The sequence below is a fragment of the Sesamum indicum genome, linkage group LG7 (genome assembly GCF_000512975.1).
Source record: "Sesamum indicum cultivar Zhongzhi No. 13 linkage group LG7, S_indicum_v1.0, whole genome shotgun sequence".
NCBI classification, from domain to species: Eukaryota; Viridiplantae; Streptophyta; class Magnoliopsida; order Lamiales; family Pedaliaceae; genus Sesamum; species Sesamum indicum.
In genome coordinates, this window is record NC_026151.1 from 8759051 (window position 1) to 8777986 (window position 18936).

General features: G+C 36.5%; 4 protein-coding genes across 7 annotated transcripts; 3 read left to right on the forward strand and 1 right to left on the reverse strand.

The window, feature by feature from the left end:
- Positions 2654 to 7400, forward strand: LOC105166697 (proline--tRNA ligase, chloroplastic/mitochondrial). Of its 2 annotated transcripts, XM_011086146.2 has the most exons (11): positions 2654 to 3061; positions 3142 to 3198; positions 3612 to 3722; positions 3926 to 4012; positions 4094 to 4207; positions 4294 to 4500; positions 4749 to 4886; positions 5296 to 5457; positions 6055 to 6254; positions 6809 to 6892; positions 7005 to 7400. In XM_011086146.2, exons 1-11 carry the CDS (start codon positions 2705 to 2707, stop codon positions 7144 to 7146), a joined length of 1659 nt encoding a protein of 552 aa, XP_011084448.1. In that variant the 5' UTR covers positions 2654 to 2704; the 3' UTR covers positions 7147 to 7400. The 2 variants fall into 2 exon arrangements, 1 of the variants encoding a protein (XP_011084448.1); XR_848209.2 differs by lacking the exon at positions 7005 to 7400 and having other exon boundaries at positions 6055 to 6320.
- Positions 8783 to 11226, forward strand: LOC105166698. 2 transcript variants are annotated; one of them, XM_011086148.2, is made up of 2 exons: positions 8783 to 9236; positions 9844 to 11226. In XM_011086148.2, exon 2 carries the CDS (start codon positions 9871 to 9873, stop codon positions 11029 to 11031), a length of 1161 nt encoding a protein of 386 aa, XP_011084450.1. In that variant the 5' UTR covers positions 8783 to 9236; positions 9844 to 9870; the 3' UTR covers positions 11032 to 11226. The 2 variants fall into 2 exon arrangements, with proteins under 2 accessions (XP_011084450.1, XP_011084449.1); XM_011086147.2 differs by having other exon boundaries at positions 8784 to 9236; positions 9715 to 11226.
- On the reverse strand, positions 12839 to 15947 carry LOC105166699 (probable RNA-binding protein 18). 2 transcript variants are annotated; one of them, XM_011086151.2, is made up of 5 exons: positions 15810 to 15947; positions 14405 to 14457; positions 13731 to 13804; positions 13520 to 13646; positions 12839 to 13448 (listed from the first exon to the last, which is right to left on the reverse strand). In XM_011086151.2, exons 2-5 carry the CDS (start codon positions 14405 to 14407, stop codon positions 13146 to 13148), a joined length of 507 nt encoding a protein of 168 aa, XP_011084453.1. In that variant the 5' UTR covers positions 14408 to 14457; positions 15810 to 15947; the 3' UTR covers positions 12839 to 13145. The 2 variants fall into 2 exon arrangements, with proteins under 2 accessions (XP_011084453.1, XP_020551148.1); XM_020695489.1 differs by having other exon boundaries at positions 13731 to 13864.
- On the forward strand, positions 16402 to 18893 carry LOC105166701 (probable receptor-like protein kinase At5g24010). Its single transcript, XM_020695488.1, is given in 2 exon segments — positions 16402 to 18081; positions 18084 to 18893. Coding segments are annotated over 2 exon segments (2427 nt in total). The 5' UTR covers positions 16402 to 16430; the 3' UTR covers positions 18860 to 18893.

The following is an 18936-nucleotide window of genomic DNA, read 5'->3' on the forward strand; positions in this document are numbered from 1 at the left end:
AGCACTACAGAAATGTTAAAACTGTTGACCTGTAAGTCAATTGTTGGCTCATTATCACCTTTTTTTATTGGTCACTTCATCTTATGTTTTACGTAGTAATATGCATTTAATTAAAACTCTTAGTAAGCTATAGGTATGGCGGTCATGAAATCAATTTTATGGTTTGATCTAAAATGTTCTAAGTTGATGAATCAGTGAAGACAGAGTATTGGTCATGATTTCTTAGAAACTTGCACTGAGTGATGGTTTCATATGATGATTTTGGGTTTCATAAACAATGGATTATGATGTTGCGCAATTTGGTGGGTGCATGGCAAAGAGCTGTCGAGTCTACTGAATTGATTCGCAAAAGTTATATGAAAATCAATGAGGCATGATCGGTCTGACTATAACTCCTTAGGTACGATAGTATAGGAATTAGTTTTTTGAATTGAGGAGTTACGGTAGACTTGTATACGGGTAATCAAAAGAATTTAAAATCGCCTACATCGAATCGCTTTTCATATTTATTTTTCGAACCGCAATTCTAAATTTAGAGTAAATCGCACCACACTATTGGTTTGGTTTTAACTTAGTATTTAAAAAACCACCAAAAATCGAACCATACTGCTAAATATATAATTATTTTTTTAAATTATATATATAATAATTCAATAAAATAATTATTTTTTTAGAATAATTTCATATTTGAATTATATAATCTCAAAATTCATATGTTATCATAGATTCACATTATAAAGGCCATTTTTGTAAAATATATATTTGAATTTTATACAAATACTTTGAGTCCATTCAAGTTTTAAGCTCATTTGATGATTGTCTCAATTTTTTATTTATTTTTGTCCCCTATTCTTTTTTTCTCTCTTTCTTTTTTCTGTCTTTTTGTCTTTATCTCTGTTCTTTCTAAATTCGACTGTTGACCTTTGATGGATTAATTTGATTAATATATATGATCTTATATTTTAATTTATTTAAAGTTGTGAAGAGTGTTGGTGGTGTACGGTGCATAATGTTGGTTTTTTTTGCTTGCTACATACAAATACTTTTTTATTTTTTTATTTTTGTTAATCTCAATATCTTATTTTTATTATAAATTAAAACAACCAAACAACCCACAATTGCCCGAAACCGCGCCTTTTGAGTTTGGTTTTAAAAGTGCAATTTAAAAAATTATTTTATAAAACTGCCAATGGCAATTTGATTTGAAAATAGGTTTAAAAAAATCAAAGCCGCACCGTGAGCACCCCTGAACTTGTCTATGGGGCGGCTGCATCTTGGTTTTAGCTGGCGTGGTTGCGTAATACTTGATTACCAAAAAGTATACCAGTACAATCAGAACTTGCATGGAGGTTGGTGTGCTTCAAGAAGGATCTGTTCTCATATTTTTTCTAGGTTGTACCAATCTCATATGTTTTCTAGATTGTGTACTCTCTGAAAGTCTGTGGCCACGACTGTCAATCAAATAGAAAAAAAAGGTTCCTATGTTGATTAAGGAGATGCAAAAATAGAATAAATCCATAGATATCAAAGTCCCAAATGTTCGAGTTACCGAAACTTGTAAAAACTCAAAATTCATACTCAATTCACTAGACCCAAGTTTTTTTTTTTTCCTGCATCAAATATAATTTTCAAATGTTTTAGGTAAGTTTTTGCCTGAATTAAATTTGACCTCACCAAATATTTTGGTGCCCCTTGAAACATATCGGCTAAGTGACCAAAACGATTCATGAGAAAAATGCTCAAGAGACCCATAAGAGCATTTTATGGAAAAAAAAAAAAAAAAAGTATGTGAGGAAGGTACTACCATTTACTTAATGAAATTTACATTTATCGAAAAAAAATATATATATATAAAGAAGACCAATATAGCAGTCTAATCCACCTAAGGCGCAATAAATATGAAATCCACATGGAGGCACAATGACAATCCCCGTAGGATTAAACTTGCCACCTCCATCGCAAGGAATCGATAAGCATTAGTGGTCAAAAACCTTGGAAGGAAAATTGGGATCCATCTTTAGCTGTAATATAATCGCCCGATTGATGAGCCATCATCGTGTCCCTACTTCTTCTAGACACCTCCAATCTCAAAAAACTTAGAATCTTACCTTATTCACATGTACTTTCACTGGCCTATAAAAATCTAGTTCTAAAACTTGAATTGGTACTCTGAATTTTACACTCAAACACACTAATTTGCACTATGTCGGTTCTATTGCTTTATTTTTGTTTTTATCTCAATCAATTACTAATTTGTGGGTCGTAGTATTATTTTTTATTCCCTCTCTTCTTTTCTGTAGGTTTTAGTTCACAAAGCTTGCAAAAAATCGAAATATCTTATCCAATTTTCTAGATTTGTTTGCGTCGCATTTAATTTTCTGTTCTAATTGCATTTAATATATACTCTTTCTTTTATATAAAATAAGATAATATATTATTTTTATATATGTAGCATGTATATAAAATGCTTATGAAATACAATAAAATGTAAAATAAAAGAATAATTCCAACCAATAATAGCAGAGGCAAAGTTATAATTGTCCCTCCCAAAACTGCATTACATAGATTTGTGTGGGTGTATAAATAATAAATAATAAATATAAATACGAAAATGACAAAAAGGCCATCGTGATATATAAAACCTCATCTCTAACTTTTACCCAAGCCCAAAATTCCACTCATCTGTTTGCACCACCACTACCAGATGGGTGCTCTCAGACTGCCGTCCCTCACTTCGCTCTCCTCCGCCGCCGCAGCAGTTCCGCGCCACCACTTATGCCGCCAACTCCGCCTCCCCCTGCGTCCCCTCTCCGCCGCCAATTTCTCCGTGCAAAGCAGCACCGTTGAGAAAGATGTCGCGGCACCCGCTCCGGAACTTGAGCAGAACTCGCCGAAACCCAAACTCCAGCAAGAAAAGGATCGAGTTATTACTCCTCGATCGCAGGACTTCAATGCTTGGTATTTAGACATTATTGCTAATGCGGAGCTAGCTGATTATGGTCCCGTCCGAGGCACCATGGTCATTCGTCCCTACGGTTATGCCATTTGGGAAGCAATTCAGGTTTGTTGCTATTGACTAGGGGTTCTGTATTTAAGTGGATGTTGATTTTTATGTTAATTAGACTGTTTTGATTGGTGCAGGAATATTTGAACGTGAAGTTTAAGGAGACTGGTCATAGTAATATGTATTTCCCTCAGGTAAGAATCATCCATCACTTGTATTGGATTGTAGGAAATGATTACTTCTATTGAACCTGTGCGATTAAGGTGATGATACTGAAACTGAAACAAGTAATCTGATTTTTGGTGATGAGCTTTGTTCCTTTATGATTGAGTGCTCGTTTCAATATATTTTGGTCATTGTGACTGGATTAATGCATCGGGAAGCTTGCTAAACTGTTTGGGTTAAATATTAGAAGTCTTGTTAAGTAAAAAGTTGGAGGCTTTACATTTTCTAGCTCTTAAAATATGTTTAAAAAGCACTCTTAATACTCGCATTAGGGACTTGTGCCAGTGAGAGGTGGACACTTACCAAATCCTATATATATGGCTATTGCATTTCTTGGCATGAAGTTGGTAAATTTATGAGTATGAACTGCTTATCACTGCAGTTTATTCCGTACTCATTCATTGAGAAAGAAGCTAGCCATGTTGAAGGTTTTAGTCCAGAATTAGCGCTTGTAACTATTGGAGGAGGAAAGGAGCTTGAAGAAAAGCTTGTGGTAAATATACTCATCATTATTTTGCCATGCCCCCCCCCCCCCTTTGGGGGGTTTTTTTTTTTTTCTTTTTTCCCCTCCCCCCCCCCCCCATTTGGGATGTGTTCTTTTTCTCCTATTCCATATAACATCAATGAATTTGCTGATTAATTTTTAGAGATATACCTGAGTTTACTTTTTGATTGTTGCACTTGAGGTTCTGGCAGGTTCGACCTACAAGTGAAACAATTGTGAACCACATGTTTACACAGTGGATTCATAGTTATCGTGATCTTCCACTAATGATCAACCAGGTATGTCTCACTACCATTTTCTGTTTCCTTTACAACCTGGAGGATAGTTTTGCTTACTGCTTTTCGTTTAACTTGTTTCAGTGGGCTAATGTCACAAGATGGGAAATGCGGACTAAACCCTTCGTGAGAACTCTTGAATTTCTTTGGCAGGAAGGTCACACAGCTCATGCTACCCCAGAGGAGGCAGAAAAGGAGGTTTGTTCCCTCTTTGTTTAGTGGACTGTGAATATAGTCTTGTACTTTGATAGTTTGGCTTGACGAATACATGCTGGCGACTGTAGGCACTTCAGATGATTGACATGTACACGAAATTTGCTTTTGAGCAAGCTGCAATACCTGTTATTGCTGGTCGTAAATCAAAAGTGGAGACCTTTGCAGGTGCTTCGAGGACTTATACAATTGAAGCAATGATGGGTGATCGGAAGGCCTTGCAGGCTGGAACAAGCCACAACCTTGGGCAGAATTTCTCCCGTGCGTTTGGAACTCAGGTCAGTGAGCCAAGTGCTTAAGCAACTTCTCCGCAATGTAATGACTTCTTTACATAGTGAGAAAGTTGTAGAAAGTAGTGTATTTATAGAACACAAAAAAAAAGAAAATGAATCCATGTTCTGCCTTATACATTTTCTGAGTTCTTTAAGATACATCCACCTTAGTCTTTACTGTCCACCAACTTTTTTGTTCTACATGTGCAATTTGTTGATAACTGCGCAATCTAATGAACTGAGTGTCTATACAGTTCACTGATGAAAATGGACAAAGACAACATGTTTGGCAGACATCATGGGCAATTAGCACCAGGTTTGTTGGTGGTATCATTATGACACATGGCGATGATGTTGGCTTGATGCTTCCGCCCAATCTAGCCCCTGTACAGGTATTTTTAGAGGCATTTACTGGTTCGTACCACATTTATTACCTTGTTGTGCCTTGACTTTCTTATTGCAACACTGAACACTTATGCCACTATAAAGTGCTGGTTGGTGAAAGTTAACAATGTGAGCAATCTGTAATATGTGTTGGACAACCACATTTTAGTGAAATAATGAGTATGAAACATGTAACAAGTGTGAAGTGAATATTCTTTCCCTTCTTCCCTAAAGGTTTTTTACCAAATTCTCATCTATGTTAGCTCTGTGAGAGCATACTCTATTCTACAGAAGATTACTTTCTATCAACTAGATTCTTGTAAATGCTGAATTACTTCCTCTTTTAGTTTTATGTGATATAGAGGCCCAACCAATCTTTAGTTTCCAAATATGCTTATTGGCAGTTTTCAACTGCAGGTCATAGTAGTTCCAATATGGAAGAAGGCAGATGAGAGGACAGGAGTTTTAGATGCTGCCTCATCTGTGAAACAAACTCTTCAAGCTGCCGGAATCAAGGTCAAAATTGATGACTCCGAGCAGAGAACACCTGGCTGGAAGTTCAATTTTTGGGAAATGAAGGTATGATGGTGCACCCTTTTTCTTAAAAAGGTCTATGAAGTTAACACAAACCAAATTGGTGGTGTAATGGTGAGCAAGGGTGCTTTCATTTGAAGCACTTGGTTTTTCTTAAATTTAGCTGGTGTTTAGCATGCTTCTTGCCACCAATAACATACACCTGAGTAGGGAAAACATGGAAATAAATTGTTGGGTTTAATCACTGGTCCTATGCAAGCATCCAACAACTTTTGTTAAATTTTTATCAAGCATCAATATTATTAATGTCTTCTTCTGATGGTATGTTCTTCCTTATAAAACAAGGTGAGCTAAGTGGCTCATTACTGGGCCGTCTTTACATTAAAGCATTAGGCACGGCAATGTCTTCATGATGTATGCTCCTTTCAGCAACTTGCTGGAAAAAGTTTTTTACCTGTGTTGTCCTTATAATCATTTAGTGTTTCAATAGAACCAACACCATTCCTATCCCATTATGAGATTTGTGGCATATTAGAGCTACAATTTATACAGTGAAAATGTAACTCACCGGAGCAATTATTAGTAATGCATGTTCAATAACAAGAAAGTTAATTGTGCTGATATTTCTTTGCTTTCATTTAGGGTGCCCCCCTAAGGATTGAAATTGGACCTCGAGATGTTTCAAATGGGAGTGTGGTTGTTTCCAGAAGAGATATTCCTGGGAAACAAGGGAAAGTTTTTGGCATATCAATGGAATCTTCAACTTTAGTGGCTTATATAAAAGGCAAGTTGGATGAGGTCCAATCCTCTCTTCTTGAAAGGGCAACATCATTTCGGGACAGGTAAGTTCCGTCATAAAGTTGGTGCAATTGACACAAAATTGTACAGATGACTTCTGCTAAAAATAGGTATGCTCTGCACAATTTTCAGTCTGGGGCTGGGACCTAGGGGGAATCCTGCACTGATGATCAATTAGTGTTAAGCAAATTGCGTTAACCCCGGGCATTGCTTGTAAAACTATCCTTCAGAATTGTGCAATAGCAGCATTTGTGTTAAAAAGTCCAAGAGTTTTAGATAAGTGGAGAGAAACACAAGACGAACATTTACGTGGTTCGGTTATATGACCTACGTCCACGAGACAAATGCCCAAAGGGCTAAATCATATTATTCTCTTAATTTGATGATATAATCTCCACCTATTTATATAGGTGAATTACATACGTGTATAACACAAAAATAAGAAAATATTTTCAAAATCAAATCATGGGTATAATGTTTCATGTAACTTGTTTCAATGCGTTTAAGGATACTACATCCCCTGTTTTCTGACAACATTTTTGGTGTGCTTCTTGATATCATTTTAACAAAATCTGATTCTCAAAATGTCATTTTCCAGTAACATTGTTGACGTGTGCTCATATACCGAGCTTAAAGAAGCAATAGCTCAAGGTAAATGGGCAAGAGGCCCTTGGTCAGCCAGGTACTTACTACTGCTTTCTTGAAAATCCTTCCCCAGTCACATCCCAACATATATTCACTTCCCTGCCTTTTTGCACACACCCAATGTGAGACGTGCTGATTAATTTGTACAGCGATGAAGAGGAACTGAAGGTGAAAGAAGAAACAGGGGCAACCATCCGATGTTTTCCTTTCGAGCAGCCACAGGGGACGAAGAAATGCTTGATGACCGGCAATCCAGCAGATGAAGTAGCACTCTTTGCAAAATCTTACTAGTTTGAACGTCAAAGAATGCGTTCCCAATCACCCTAATAGCAGTGTTACTGGTAAATGCATGCCCTGAATAATGTTATTTTCACCAGCTAAGATTAGAACATGCTTCCCCGATTAAATCCGTATTCTTTACAAATCTCTCCCTTTGACTTCTGGTATTTGATTTTTAAGATAAATTTTAGATACAGTTACACTATCTGCTTGTTGTACACTACAGATTCTGTAAATTGCAATTTGAGCTATACCGTTCTCCAGTATTTTCTTGCTCTGTACGCATTAATCTTCCTAGCTTGTTGAAATACCTGATAACTATTGGGTAGCAAGAGCCTGCAACAATTTCATGATAAAAGTAAGGGTTAATTCAATCTACACCTCCTGATTTATGGTTTATTTACACAAACCACCTCTATATTTTGAAAAACCACAGATACACCCACTAAAAACGTCAATGTTATTTACACAACTCATCCTTACTTTTGAAAGATTAAATATCTCATAAATGACAATAATATTACACAAACTATTTTTTGCTTTTTAACTGTCATGGGGTTGTTTTTATAATTATGCAAAGGATATGCGTAATTTATGTAACTAAATAATAAATGAGAGTGTAAATGTAATAATCCTTGAAACTAATATGAATATGGAAAAAGATTTACAAAAGAGCTTGAAACTTTAAACAAACATGTATTTTGATAAAAGGTAATTCGAAGTTATAAGAATGATAAATTTCCATCATTCTTATATTTCAAGATCAGTTATATGTCAAAGTATTTGTGTTTATAACGAATCAAATTTATCTTAGTTTTTACAATATCTATTCTTTAAATAATTAATAAAAGGATTACCAAATCGAATATGTCCTAAAAGTCGTCATTAGAGAATGATGGTCGGAAAAGCACTTTTAGAAAGCACACATGATCCTGATGTAAATGATATTACACAACTCATGCATGTATTTACAATTTAACATATTTGTTTGTAAAATTACAATAAAGGATTTCAATGAGATTACAAGTCTCAATTCTTAACCAGACATGTTTTTTTGGATAAAATTCTAAAACTTCTGTTGGAAACGAAAAATATTTCTGTATATAGTGCTTTAAATGAGTAGCTTCTACTGTTTATAATTTGAAAAAAAAAAAAAAGTCAGTGCTTTTTTGGATGAAAATTATGACATTTCAATTAAAATGAATAATAATTTAAAGACGGGCTACGATAATTCTTAGCTAGATATGCTTGTTTTTGGATAAAATTATAAAATTTTTGTTCGACCTAAAATATACTTCAAATATGGTCCTTTAAATTAATAGTTTCTGTTGTTTATAGTTCAAGACTTCTTATCTTGTATTTTTTTCGGATGATAATCGTAATATTTTCATTGAGATGAATAATAATTGAGAGACGGGCCATGAATCAGGATGAGGTATCATAAACCCATTTTATATACTAAGGTTGACATATTTTGCATTGTCCACATAAATATTTATATGATAAATTTGGACAATTATTTGATATATATTTAATGTATTTGGAGGTACTAATAAAAGTAGGGATAAATACAAAGATGTTGATGTTTAGGGCACCAAGTGGCATTTTCGTCATATCAACCAAATGGAGGAGGGCAAATTGGGGATACAGAGTAGCAGAAATACGTGGTGAAATCACTCCTCCAAACCCCATCTCTTCTCTTCTCTTCACACAAAATTCTTAACAATTCATTCATTTCACACAAAGAAGACGATAAACAATTCAACAATCCCAAATTCTTCACCCTAGAGATCATCAGCCGGATGTTCCCAGCTTGCATGTTCACGATCCAACGCCCATAATTCACTGCTGATTGATCAAATCACGGCACGGCGGGCCTCAGCGCCGCATTTTTCCGTTTTCTCTACGCCTTCTCATGTTTTTTGCTGGCACCTGTGGAATTGGAATTGATGGAGTTGAATGAATCTCAGGATTCTAAGAGTTTTCTTGCGAAGATTTTTGTAGCAGGATTTTTGGAGACATAGGAGGAGGAGGTGGATGATGATGAATGATCTGAAATATTTTTATTCGTAGGGAGGTTTTTGATTCGTTGCTGTTTCAAGGTATTTGAATTGAAACCATAAGTTTTTTCTCTTTTTCCTTTTTAGATAATCTCCTTCAGTTTGTTTAGTGGTTTTTTTTGTGGTATCATCGTCATCATGATGGAAGGATACCTGTGTCCAAATTCGGTGATTGGACGCCTACTTTATCATACAGATCTGTGGTCAATAATGAACCCTAGGGTTTTCTTAATCTATACTTTCCTCACCATCTTCTTTTCGAAAACCCTAGTCTCAGCTTTGCTTAAGATGACATGATCAGGGAATTAAAAAGCTGCGTTTCTGCTGTAGATCAATACTAATTTTGGTCAAAATGCTTTTCCACTTCTGTATGAACTTGGAGAGTCCTTGCTGTAAATTAGCTTGATTTTCTTTTCTGCTTAATCATTTCTGTCTTGTCCCGAATGGATTGGGTGCGAGTTTGAATTGCTGCCTAATTTCTATTTAGCTTTGTTTGATGATGTTCACTATGTTTGTTTAGGGCCAAAGACTGAAAAGTCTGCTGTGAGTTTTGAGAAATTTGGGTGGATGAATGTGAAAACAGGGGTGGTGTGGCTGAGAATTGTGCCCTAAAGGTTTAAGTATTCCTTTTTCTGATTGTATTTTGAAGGTCTTCCAGCAACTTGTTTGCATGTAGATGTGGAAGAATATGGACACAAATACCTGTAATGTTAATAATTTGGATTCGGATGCCCTGTTGCCACCTCGAAAGCGGCTTTTGGCTGGATTGAAGAGACAGAATTCTGATGTTAATTCCCCTGCACCTTTGCCATCATCCCCTAATTGTGCTGGTAGCAAAAATGATGCCTGTAACAATATATATAGGTCCCAGTTGGGTAATCCTAATCTTTCGAGTGAGGAGATTGTTGAAGCCTCTAGGATTGCTGCTGTAGAAGCTGCAAAGGTTGCAGAGGCTGCAAGAGCTAATGCGGAAGAGAAGGCTGCAAAAGCTGCAAAGGCAGTGGCTGCTGCCAAGAGTGCCTTGGAACTTGTTGCCACTCTCTCGGAGGAAGCTGCTAACAAAGAAAAAGGTCTGAAAAAGAACAAGATGAAGAAGCATGTACCTGTTGAAACATTGTACAATAAAAACAAAGGCAATAGTAATTGTAGAACAGATGAAGAATTGGCTCGCAAGTTGCACCAGGCCATCAACAGTTCTCCAAGAATTTTGAAGAATGCGTCAGGTTCTGATACAAGAAGTCACAAGCATAAGAGGCTGAAAAGCTCTGCTGTTTCTGAGAGACCTGGTATTTCCAGTGGAGTTCCCATTGCGGAAGGGAATCGGCCTTCCTCAACTACAAGCAACGGTAATGGTTTAGTAGGAGATACAGACAATGAAGGTTCTCTAAAAAAGATAGACATGATTATGGTAGATTTGAACGCATCAAAGTCTGATAAACGCGACCAACTGAAGTTGGATAATGGGGAAGGGTGGGTACCCAGTAAAAGTGATCAGATGAAATCGGGGAACAGGGAAGCGGAGGCACTTGTGTCAAAAGATAAATTTGCTGAATCATTGGATAGTTTTGGTAAAAAGAGGGGAAGAATTAAGCAAAAGAAGTTGCCCTTGAGCATTTGTAGTTTCAGGGATCAAACTGGCCCCAAAGAGGAGCTGAAACCTCAAGGCATGCTGCAATTGGAAGATAATGCTGTCAGAACTGCCGTTGGCAATCAGCCCTTATTTTCCATGGGTCCTTCCAGTAGTAGTTTGAGGCCTGTTGATAAGACATCAATGTGGAAGTGTCAATCCTTCAAGGCACCTGCTTGTGTTAAACAAAATAAAGTTATGCAGTCATAGTGTTCATAGTGTTATTTAAACAATTGGAGGCTATCATGATAGAGTCTGATCGAGGTAGTTCCCAGTATGGTTTTTTGGTATACATAAGGCCCTCTTTTTGTCCCTTTATTTTCTTCTTTTTTTTTTCCCCTGCTTGTGAGTAGATTGTCATGATTTTGAACTGAAATGTATATTTGAATTGCTTGATTGCTTGCATATGTTTGTTCCATGTTCAGAATGTTGCTGCCTTTTTACAGTTTACAGAAGCATATTTGAAATGTGGACATATACACACTCTTTAAATTGTTCATGGGATTGTCTCAAGCAAATAAAACCATAATTTCTGCGTATATATATCTCTTTGTCCATATGCACCGCTCTAATTAACTTGAGGTATATGCCATATGGAGTTGCCGTGTTCCTTTTGATTTTCGTTGTAAGCTGATGTAATGAGTTTTGAGTTTTCGCGAATAGAAATGACTAGTTCTACAGTAGTAAAGTTTCAGGACCACCAAGGTGCAAACAGATCACTCACAGTTGATGGATTTATGAAGTGTTTGCGAAAAATTATGCTTTTAGAGAGTGATTTTGATAGAAAAAAGGTTGAAAGTTGAAAATTGTAGTAGAATTAAAGTTGGTAGTGTTTATAAAATAAAAGTTAAATTGGATAGCGTTTGAAGAAAATTATTTTTTTACAACTTAATTAATTAAAGGATATTTTTGTCCTCACTTGTTGAAAATATATTATTGTTTCTTATATTCATACTTATTGTTTAACAAAAATAATTATTTTTCATAAAAAGAATAATAAATTTTATTTCAATTAGTGTATTTTATATTTATTTCTAAATATTGATAAAAAATTTGAATGTTTAATTTAATAATACTCCCATTAAATAAAATAATTGTTGATTCATACACAATAATTAAATTTGCAAAAAAGAATATCATTTTATTAACTAATCATAACCATTTTTATTTACATCGTGTAATGATGTAGGAATAATAGAATTAGATATTATAGGAAAAAAAATATAAAAAATTTAAAATACTAAATATGTGAGAGTGTAAATTTTATTATTATTAATTATTCAAATTATTTTTTTTGTTTCCTTATTAAAAGGAACAGGGATCCCGATAATTCCCCCGTTAAAAAGAAATATATTCAAAATTGAAAATTTCAATATCAACTTTAGATATGTAATTTTAAAAAATAATAAAAATTGAATTAAAATTATTGTAACGAGGGTAAAATAGTAAAAAAAAAAAAAAAAGCAAGTAAGACCAGCTAAAAGCTAAAATACTTCTACCTTCTGGTTTAAAAATATTTTTCTTACCATTTTCAAAAGTAAAAATTAGTATCCACAACACTTTTAAATTCTTTTTTTAGTCAAAAGTTGAAAAACTCTTTTTCAAACTCTCCCAAATATTCCTTAATTCTGTTTTCTGGACAATCGGACTGTGTTAAAGACAGAACATTTTTACATTAAAGATGTTGTTTGCAAAGTTCTCTTGAGTGGTTGAATGTGTTAGTTCCATCTTGTAATCCAATGGTTTCCAACTCATTTGAGAATTCTAAATGTGTAACATATAATTAGATGATACGCAGATATCTATGTGTTGACAACTATTAATGCTTAGTTAACCAAATTGATGGCTTTCTTCGACATGTAGTAAATTGGATTTCATCACCAACAATAATATTTGGAGAAATTGAGTTATACATGCTCACCACCCAAATATTTTAAGGAAGAATTTTTATTGAAACCAAATTTGGTTGAATCAAATCAATCATAAAACAAATATGACACATTTATAATGCAATTGATTATTTCTTTAAACTATATACTAATCATACTGAAAATGTATTACAATTACCATATAATTAATTCAAGTCCGGCCAAAACCAATCTGGATTATAATTTCCCCCATTTTAAGCTGCCATAGGACTCAAACTATGATAAGGAGGAAAACATAAAAGAGCTAATAGTTTCTGCTTTCTACCTAAAGTTCAAATGTCATTGTATTATCAGAAAACAAATAACACCTATCAACAAAATCAATGTATCCATTGTTTCTGGAGGAAGATGATACCAGAGAACACAAGAGACTTTCTTTTTGGTTTGTTCAGCTTGTTATCTTTCGCAAGAAGGTTTCTCACTACCGTCCGTGCAAGATACATCAGTTTGCTTCTGCTTTTTGGAGTTGTTATGGCTCTCTTCATCCATGGCCTTTAGTTTGTTTTTTATTGCAGCTATTTTAGCACTTCGACTAATTTGTCCACATCCACCACCAGAAAGGCCAGACCTGCTTCCTTCAACACTTTTGGAAGAATTAGATAATCCTTCAACTTGGTATTTCTCACTGGCAAGACGAACAACCAAAGGGCGGCCACATGCCATTCTTCCATGCATCTTCTCCTTGGCCCTTATAGCTTCCTGCATGCTCACTTTAAAAGCAGGAATCAGGAATTGCTATCAGGTGAAGAAACTACAAAAGAGTAACTTACCTCTTTGGAACTGAACTGGACAAAAGCATACCCACGTGGCTCTCCGCGTTTAGGGCCACGGGCATGCCATAGGAAGTCTTCAGAGATAATCTTTCCAAATGGAGAAAACATCTTAATCAGAGCCGACCTGCAAAGACTCCAAAGTATCATAGGCTAGCAGGTGGAAACTGGAGTTCAGAAGAACATCTTTGGCTTCATAAATAACACTTACTCTGTTATCCTGAGATCAAGGTTACCAATATACAGTCTGCTCTCCAATTTCTCATCACTAATGGTGTTGGGGTCCTGCCATTGGTAATGAAAAGCCAAGTCAAGACCTCACCAGAGAACAACACAAATAATCACCTGTGTATAAAATTTTGTCTTAAAAATATCCTTTAATTTTGTAAGTATAAAACTCATAAAATATGCATGTGAAAGACTCTAAACTGAGTAACAAGCAGATATAGGATGGAAAGTGAAACATTTATATACAAGTGTAGATGCATTTCCATTTCCAATCCTCTGATTGATGGCGTCGAAGTACACATTGGATCTAACAAATTCTATAAATGAGCCATGAACATATTTCACTCGATAGGTGTTCTTCAAATTGTTTTTTGATTGGGGAAAGAACATAACATTCTTTCAATGACAATGCGCTGCATTATTGAACCTGATATTAACATGCTAGGAAATCCAGGTTGAAAAGAATCGAATATTGAGTGCTACAGATCAAATCAGTACATTAAAATAGGCACAAATAGTAACTTAGATGTAAATAAGAGCACATATGAGCAAAACTACATAAACATAACAAGATGATGAGTTCCTCCAGTGAGCACATAATTAAAAGAAATGGAAAAATACTGGAATAGCAAGATGAGGCCTACAGCAGAAAAGTACCATGATATTGTCTCAATAGATGATGGTTCAAGATGGCTTAAGCCTTTATCAATCTGCAAGCACAAAATAATGCAGCTCTGTGAGATTAGTAGCTTGGTCAAGGTACAGGAGAAAACAAATGAGCTGTTTCCTGGAATGCATGTGAATACTTTCAAGACATCAAAGCATTCTCTTAAATATGACACAAAAACACTGATAACTGATAGAAGTCAAGCCGTTACGCATTTCAGGAGCTTTTGCATGGACTTCTTCTTTTTAAAAGTGATTTTAAAAAAAGTAATTTACAGTAGAAGTGGAAAGTGTGGAGATTATTGAAAAAGCAGTTGAAAACATGGAGCTTGGTAAAAGAAATTGACTTATGCTTGGGATTGTAATAACAAGACCAATAAACCCTACATTCAGTATAGATAAATGAAGGTCTCCCAGATCAGAAATAAAACCTGGCAAGAAGCATCTCACCACCCAACTTGAATTAGCAACTTAATCCCGTCAATGTAGAATAATACAAAATAATTTTACTTTAGTGCTATATCCACAATGATTGTTCAATATCTTTTTCAAAATAATACCAAAATACAAACTTTGTTCACATTTACCCACCCCCCACCCAATAAGGAGAACCACATGAAAATTATGCTTGGTTTCTGAGATGCCGGACACAAGATTTAGACAGTTTATAGCTCTGAATTTGGGTTATATCGGATCAAAATGCAGTTATATCTGTATTATTCACAAACTCTATCATGATGTAACATGACCATATAGAATGCAAGACACAAAACCCTAGAAACCAAATACCAGCTAAACTTGAGGGGAAAAATACAACAAAAGGCAAGAAATTAAAAATATATAAGTCGAGAATTTACTTCAGATTAGATGTTCCGCCAATTCCCCAACAGGAACGAATTCAAGCTTCAGAGATGGAGAGAGAGAGAGAGAGAATTCAATGCGCAACTGTTCTTGAGAAGGCGGAACGCGAGGTGAAACGATTAGTTGTTAATGCCCAAACCTGAAATCGTTTTCTATGTTTAAAGTCGTATGTGTTGCTTTTATATTTATAAACGAGTGTCGCGTATTGCTTAGTCATTTGGCACGTAGGACGAACATACAGAGGCAGCAGCTGTGGTGGAGGAATTTGCTTCCTACTGAATCATATGACACACTGCAGACTCAATTGTCTTGCAGGACAGACTTGTTCAGCTGTCCACCAGTCTGCCCACTTTCTCCACCTCAATTTGTATTCATATCAATTATCATATGTTGTTATATCATAAATAATATTATTAATCCATCGTTTCATAATTTATATAAATATAAACGTATATGAGCAGTATCAATTTTCCATCTATCTACCACAGAAGAACGAACATAACAACTCGGTCGAGACAATGGTGAAATCACCTACTCGGTAGAAGAAATTGGTGAGTGAGTGGCAGGGGTTGGACATGTCGTGGATGAGGCAGAGCCAATCTTCTTCCTAAAGCCCTCATCGTCATTCCCCCCTTCTTTACCTCTTCCTCACACAGCTGCCTTACTTCTCAGCAATTTATGCAGTTAGGAAAGAACCCATTTCTTGATTTAAGGAAAGAAAGTAGAAGAGTCTGCCAGGGGTGTAAATGATGGTGGGACGGCGGTGTTTACAAAACATGGTGGTTGTTGTTTTTTCTCCAAATTGGTGCAAAGCCACTCATTACAACCTTTGAATGAGGAGTAGAGTAGAGCCCACAAATTTCCCAATTTGATCACTATCTGGTTCCTACTACCTTTTCTCTGTCATCCACTTGTTTCATCCCATTTCATGACTGCTACAATTACATCCTCAAAGACTCCCTTTTTCTCCATCACCAACCCTGTTTTTCCTACACTTATAGCCACCCTTTTTCTTGCACTTCCTCCTTTGTCTGATTCTTGTTCAAAAATGCTTCAGTTTTTCTTCTCGGTTCTCCCTTAGTGTATTACATTACATTCTGACAGTCCTCTTCGGGAACCCACAGATTTTTTCTATAAACACACACACAAACACACAATGGATGCTAAGTGTTTTCTCTTTTTGTATATATTGTTGTCTATTTTCCTTCTCTCAGCTGCTTTCACACCCCAAGATAACTACCTTGTCAACTGTGGATCAAGCAAAAGCAGTGTAGTTGTTGACAACAGATGCTTTGTTGGGGATTCATCAAAGAACTCCTCAGCTTATCTAACACAAGGTAAATCAATTGTTCTTGAAAATCCAAACCATTCTTCCACTTCTTCTGTTCTTCACACTTCAGCTAGAGTTTTCACTTCTGCTTCAAGCTATGCATTTAACATCAAGAGCATGGGCACCCATTTGGTACGTCTGCATTTTTCTCCATTCACTTATGGAAATTATGACCTCAGAGATGGTAATTTTAGTGTTCTTGCAAATGGGGTTTCTCTGTTGAGCAATTTTGGTGCTGAATTTACTGTTACTAAAGAGTTCTTGTTGATGGTATATAGAGTGGAGCTTGAGATTTTGTTCTTGCCCACTAGCGATTCCAGTTTTGCTTTTGTGAATGCAATTGAAGTGTTTTCTGCACCCAAAGATTTCTTTGTAGATGATGGTGGGATAGCATTGATTAGCCCTCATGGGATCCAAGAATTTAAGCAGAATATTTCATCCCAAATCTTGGAAACTGTTCATAGGGTTAATGTTGGAGGGCCAAGATTAACCCCTTTCAATGACACCCTTTGGAGAAGTTGGGTTCCTGATGAAGAGTTTCTTGTCTTGAAATCTGCTGCTAAAATTGCTATTACTACTAATCCACCAATTTACCAACTAGGTGGGGCTACTAAGGAGCATGCCCCTGATAATGTGTATATGACTGCTCAGCAGATGAATATAGTTAACGGGAGTTGGACATTGTTCAATATAACATGGGATTTCCCGATCCCATCTGAGGATGCTGTGCATTTCGTCCGGTTGCATTTTTGTGACATTGTTAGTGTTGCACTTAACACATTGTACTTCAATGTATACATTAATGGGCTGACTGCATACAAAGATGTCGATTTGTCTGCGCTTTCGTTCCATGAGCTTGCATCCCCTTATTACATCGATTTTGTTGTGAGAACTGTGAGAGATTGCGGCGTTCTGAGGATTAGTGTGGGTCCTTCTGAACTTAATCCTTTCAGGAAAAATGCCATTCTAAATGGGGTGGAGATCATGAGAATGGTGAACTTTGTGGATCCACCAAGGAGGGCTAATAAGAAAAGCGTTTGGATTTTGGTGGTTTCGGTTGTTGGAGGTTTCTTCGCTTTGATATTTCTGGTGATTTTAGCTGTGTTCAAATGCAGGAAGAGCAAAAGAAAACGACGACGTGGTGAAAGTGCTGCTTGGACCTCTCATGGGGCAATATATGAAGGAAACGCCCTTGCTTCTCCCGGCCCATATGGCTACTTTGATTTGAACATCCCCTTTGCTGATATTCAGTCAGCTACGAGTAACTTCGACAAGAATCTGGTAGTAGGGACCGGTGGTTTTGGCATGGTCTACAAAGGGATCCTTAGAGACAACACTAAGGTTGCTGTGAAAAGATGCATGCCTGGTTCCAGGCAAGGACTCCCAGAATTCCAAACTGAGATCACCGTCCTTCCAAGAATTCGCCACCGCCATCTCGTTTCACTTGTTGGTTACTGCAAAGAGCAATCTGAAATGATATCGTTTATGAGTACGTCGAAAAGGGTCCGTTGAGACACCATTTGTACGGTTCAAGTGTCCCACCTTTGTCTTGGAAACAAAGGCTTGAAATCTGCATCGGTGCAGCTAGAGGTCTTCACTACCTTCACACAGGCTCAGCTCAAGGGATCATCCACCGTGACGTCAAATCAACCAACATTTTGCTCGACGGAAACTATGTCGCTAAGGTTGCCGATTTTGGTCTCTCAAAGTCCGGTCCCTGTCTCAACGAGTCCCACGTTAGCACTGGTGTGAAAGGCAGCTTCGGCTACCTGGATCCTGAATACTTTCGCAGACAGCAACTTACTGATAAATCAGATGTATACTCATTTGGGGTTGTGCTACTTGAAGTTCTCTGTGCTAGACCTGTTGTTGATCCATTGCTTGTGGGGGAGCAAGTAAACTTAGCGGAGTGGGTGATGGAATGGCAAAAGAAAGGGATGATCAACAAAATCGTGGATCGTCGTCTCATTGGCCAGATAAAACCAAGTTCCTTGAAGAAATTCTTTGAGACAGCTCAGAAATGTGTGGCTGAATGTGGTGTTGATAGGCCGACAATGGGAGATGTGTTGTGGAACCTGGAACATGCATACCAGCTTCAGACGAATCAACGGCAAAACACAACAGATGTTACTGCAGATGACGTAGCAGCTACTAGGATTGTTCCTGAGGTTCCACCGAGACATGGTGGCGTAGATTCAAATGACGACAGTGGTAATTCAGACACACATCGACCAGATGAGTTTTCACAAAGTTGATAAATAGTGATGGTAGATAGATTATTACACAATTCATTTAGGAAATACATACCAATCTAGAATGATTCCTGAGGCAT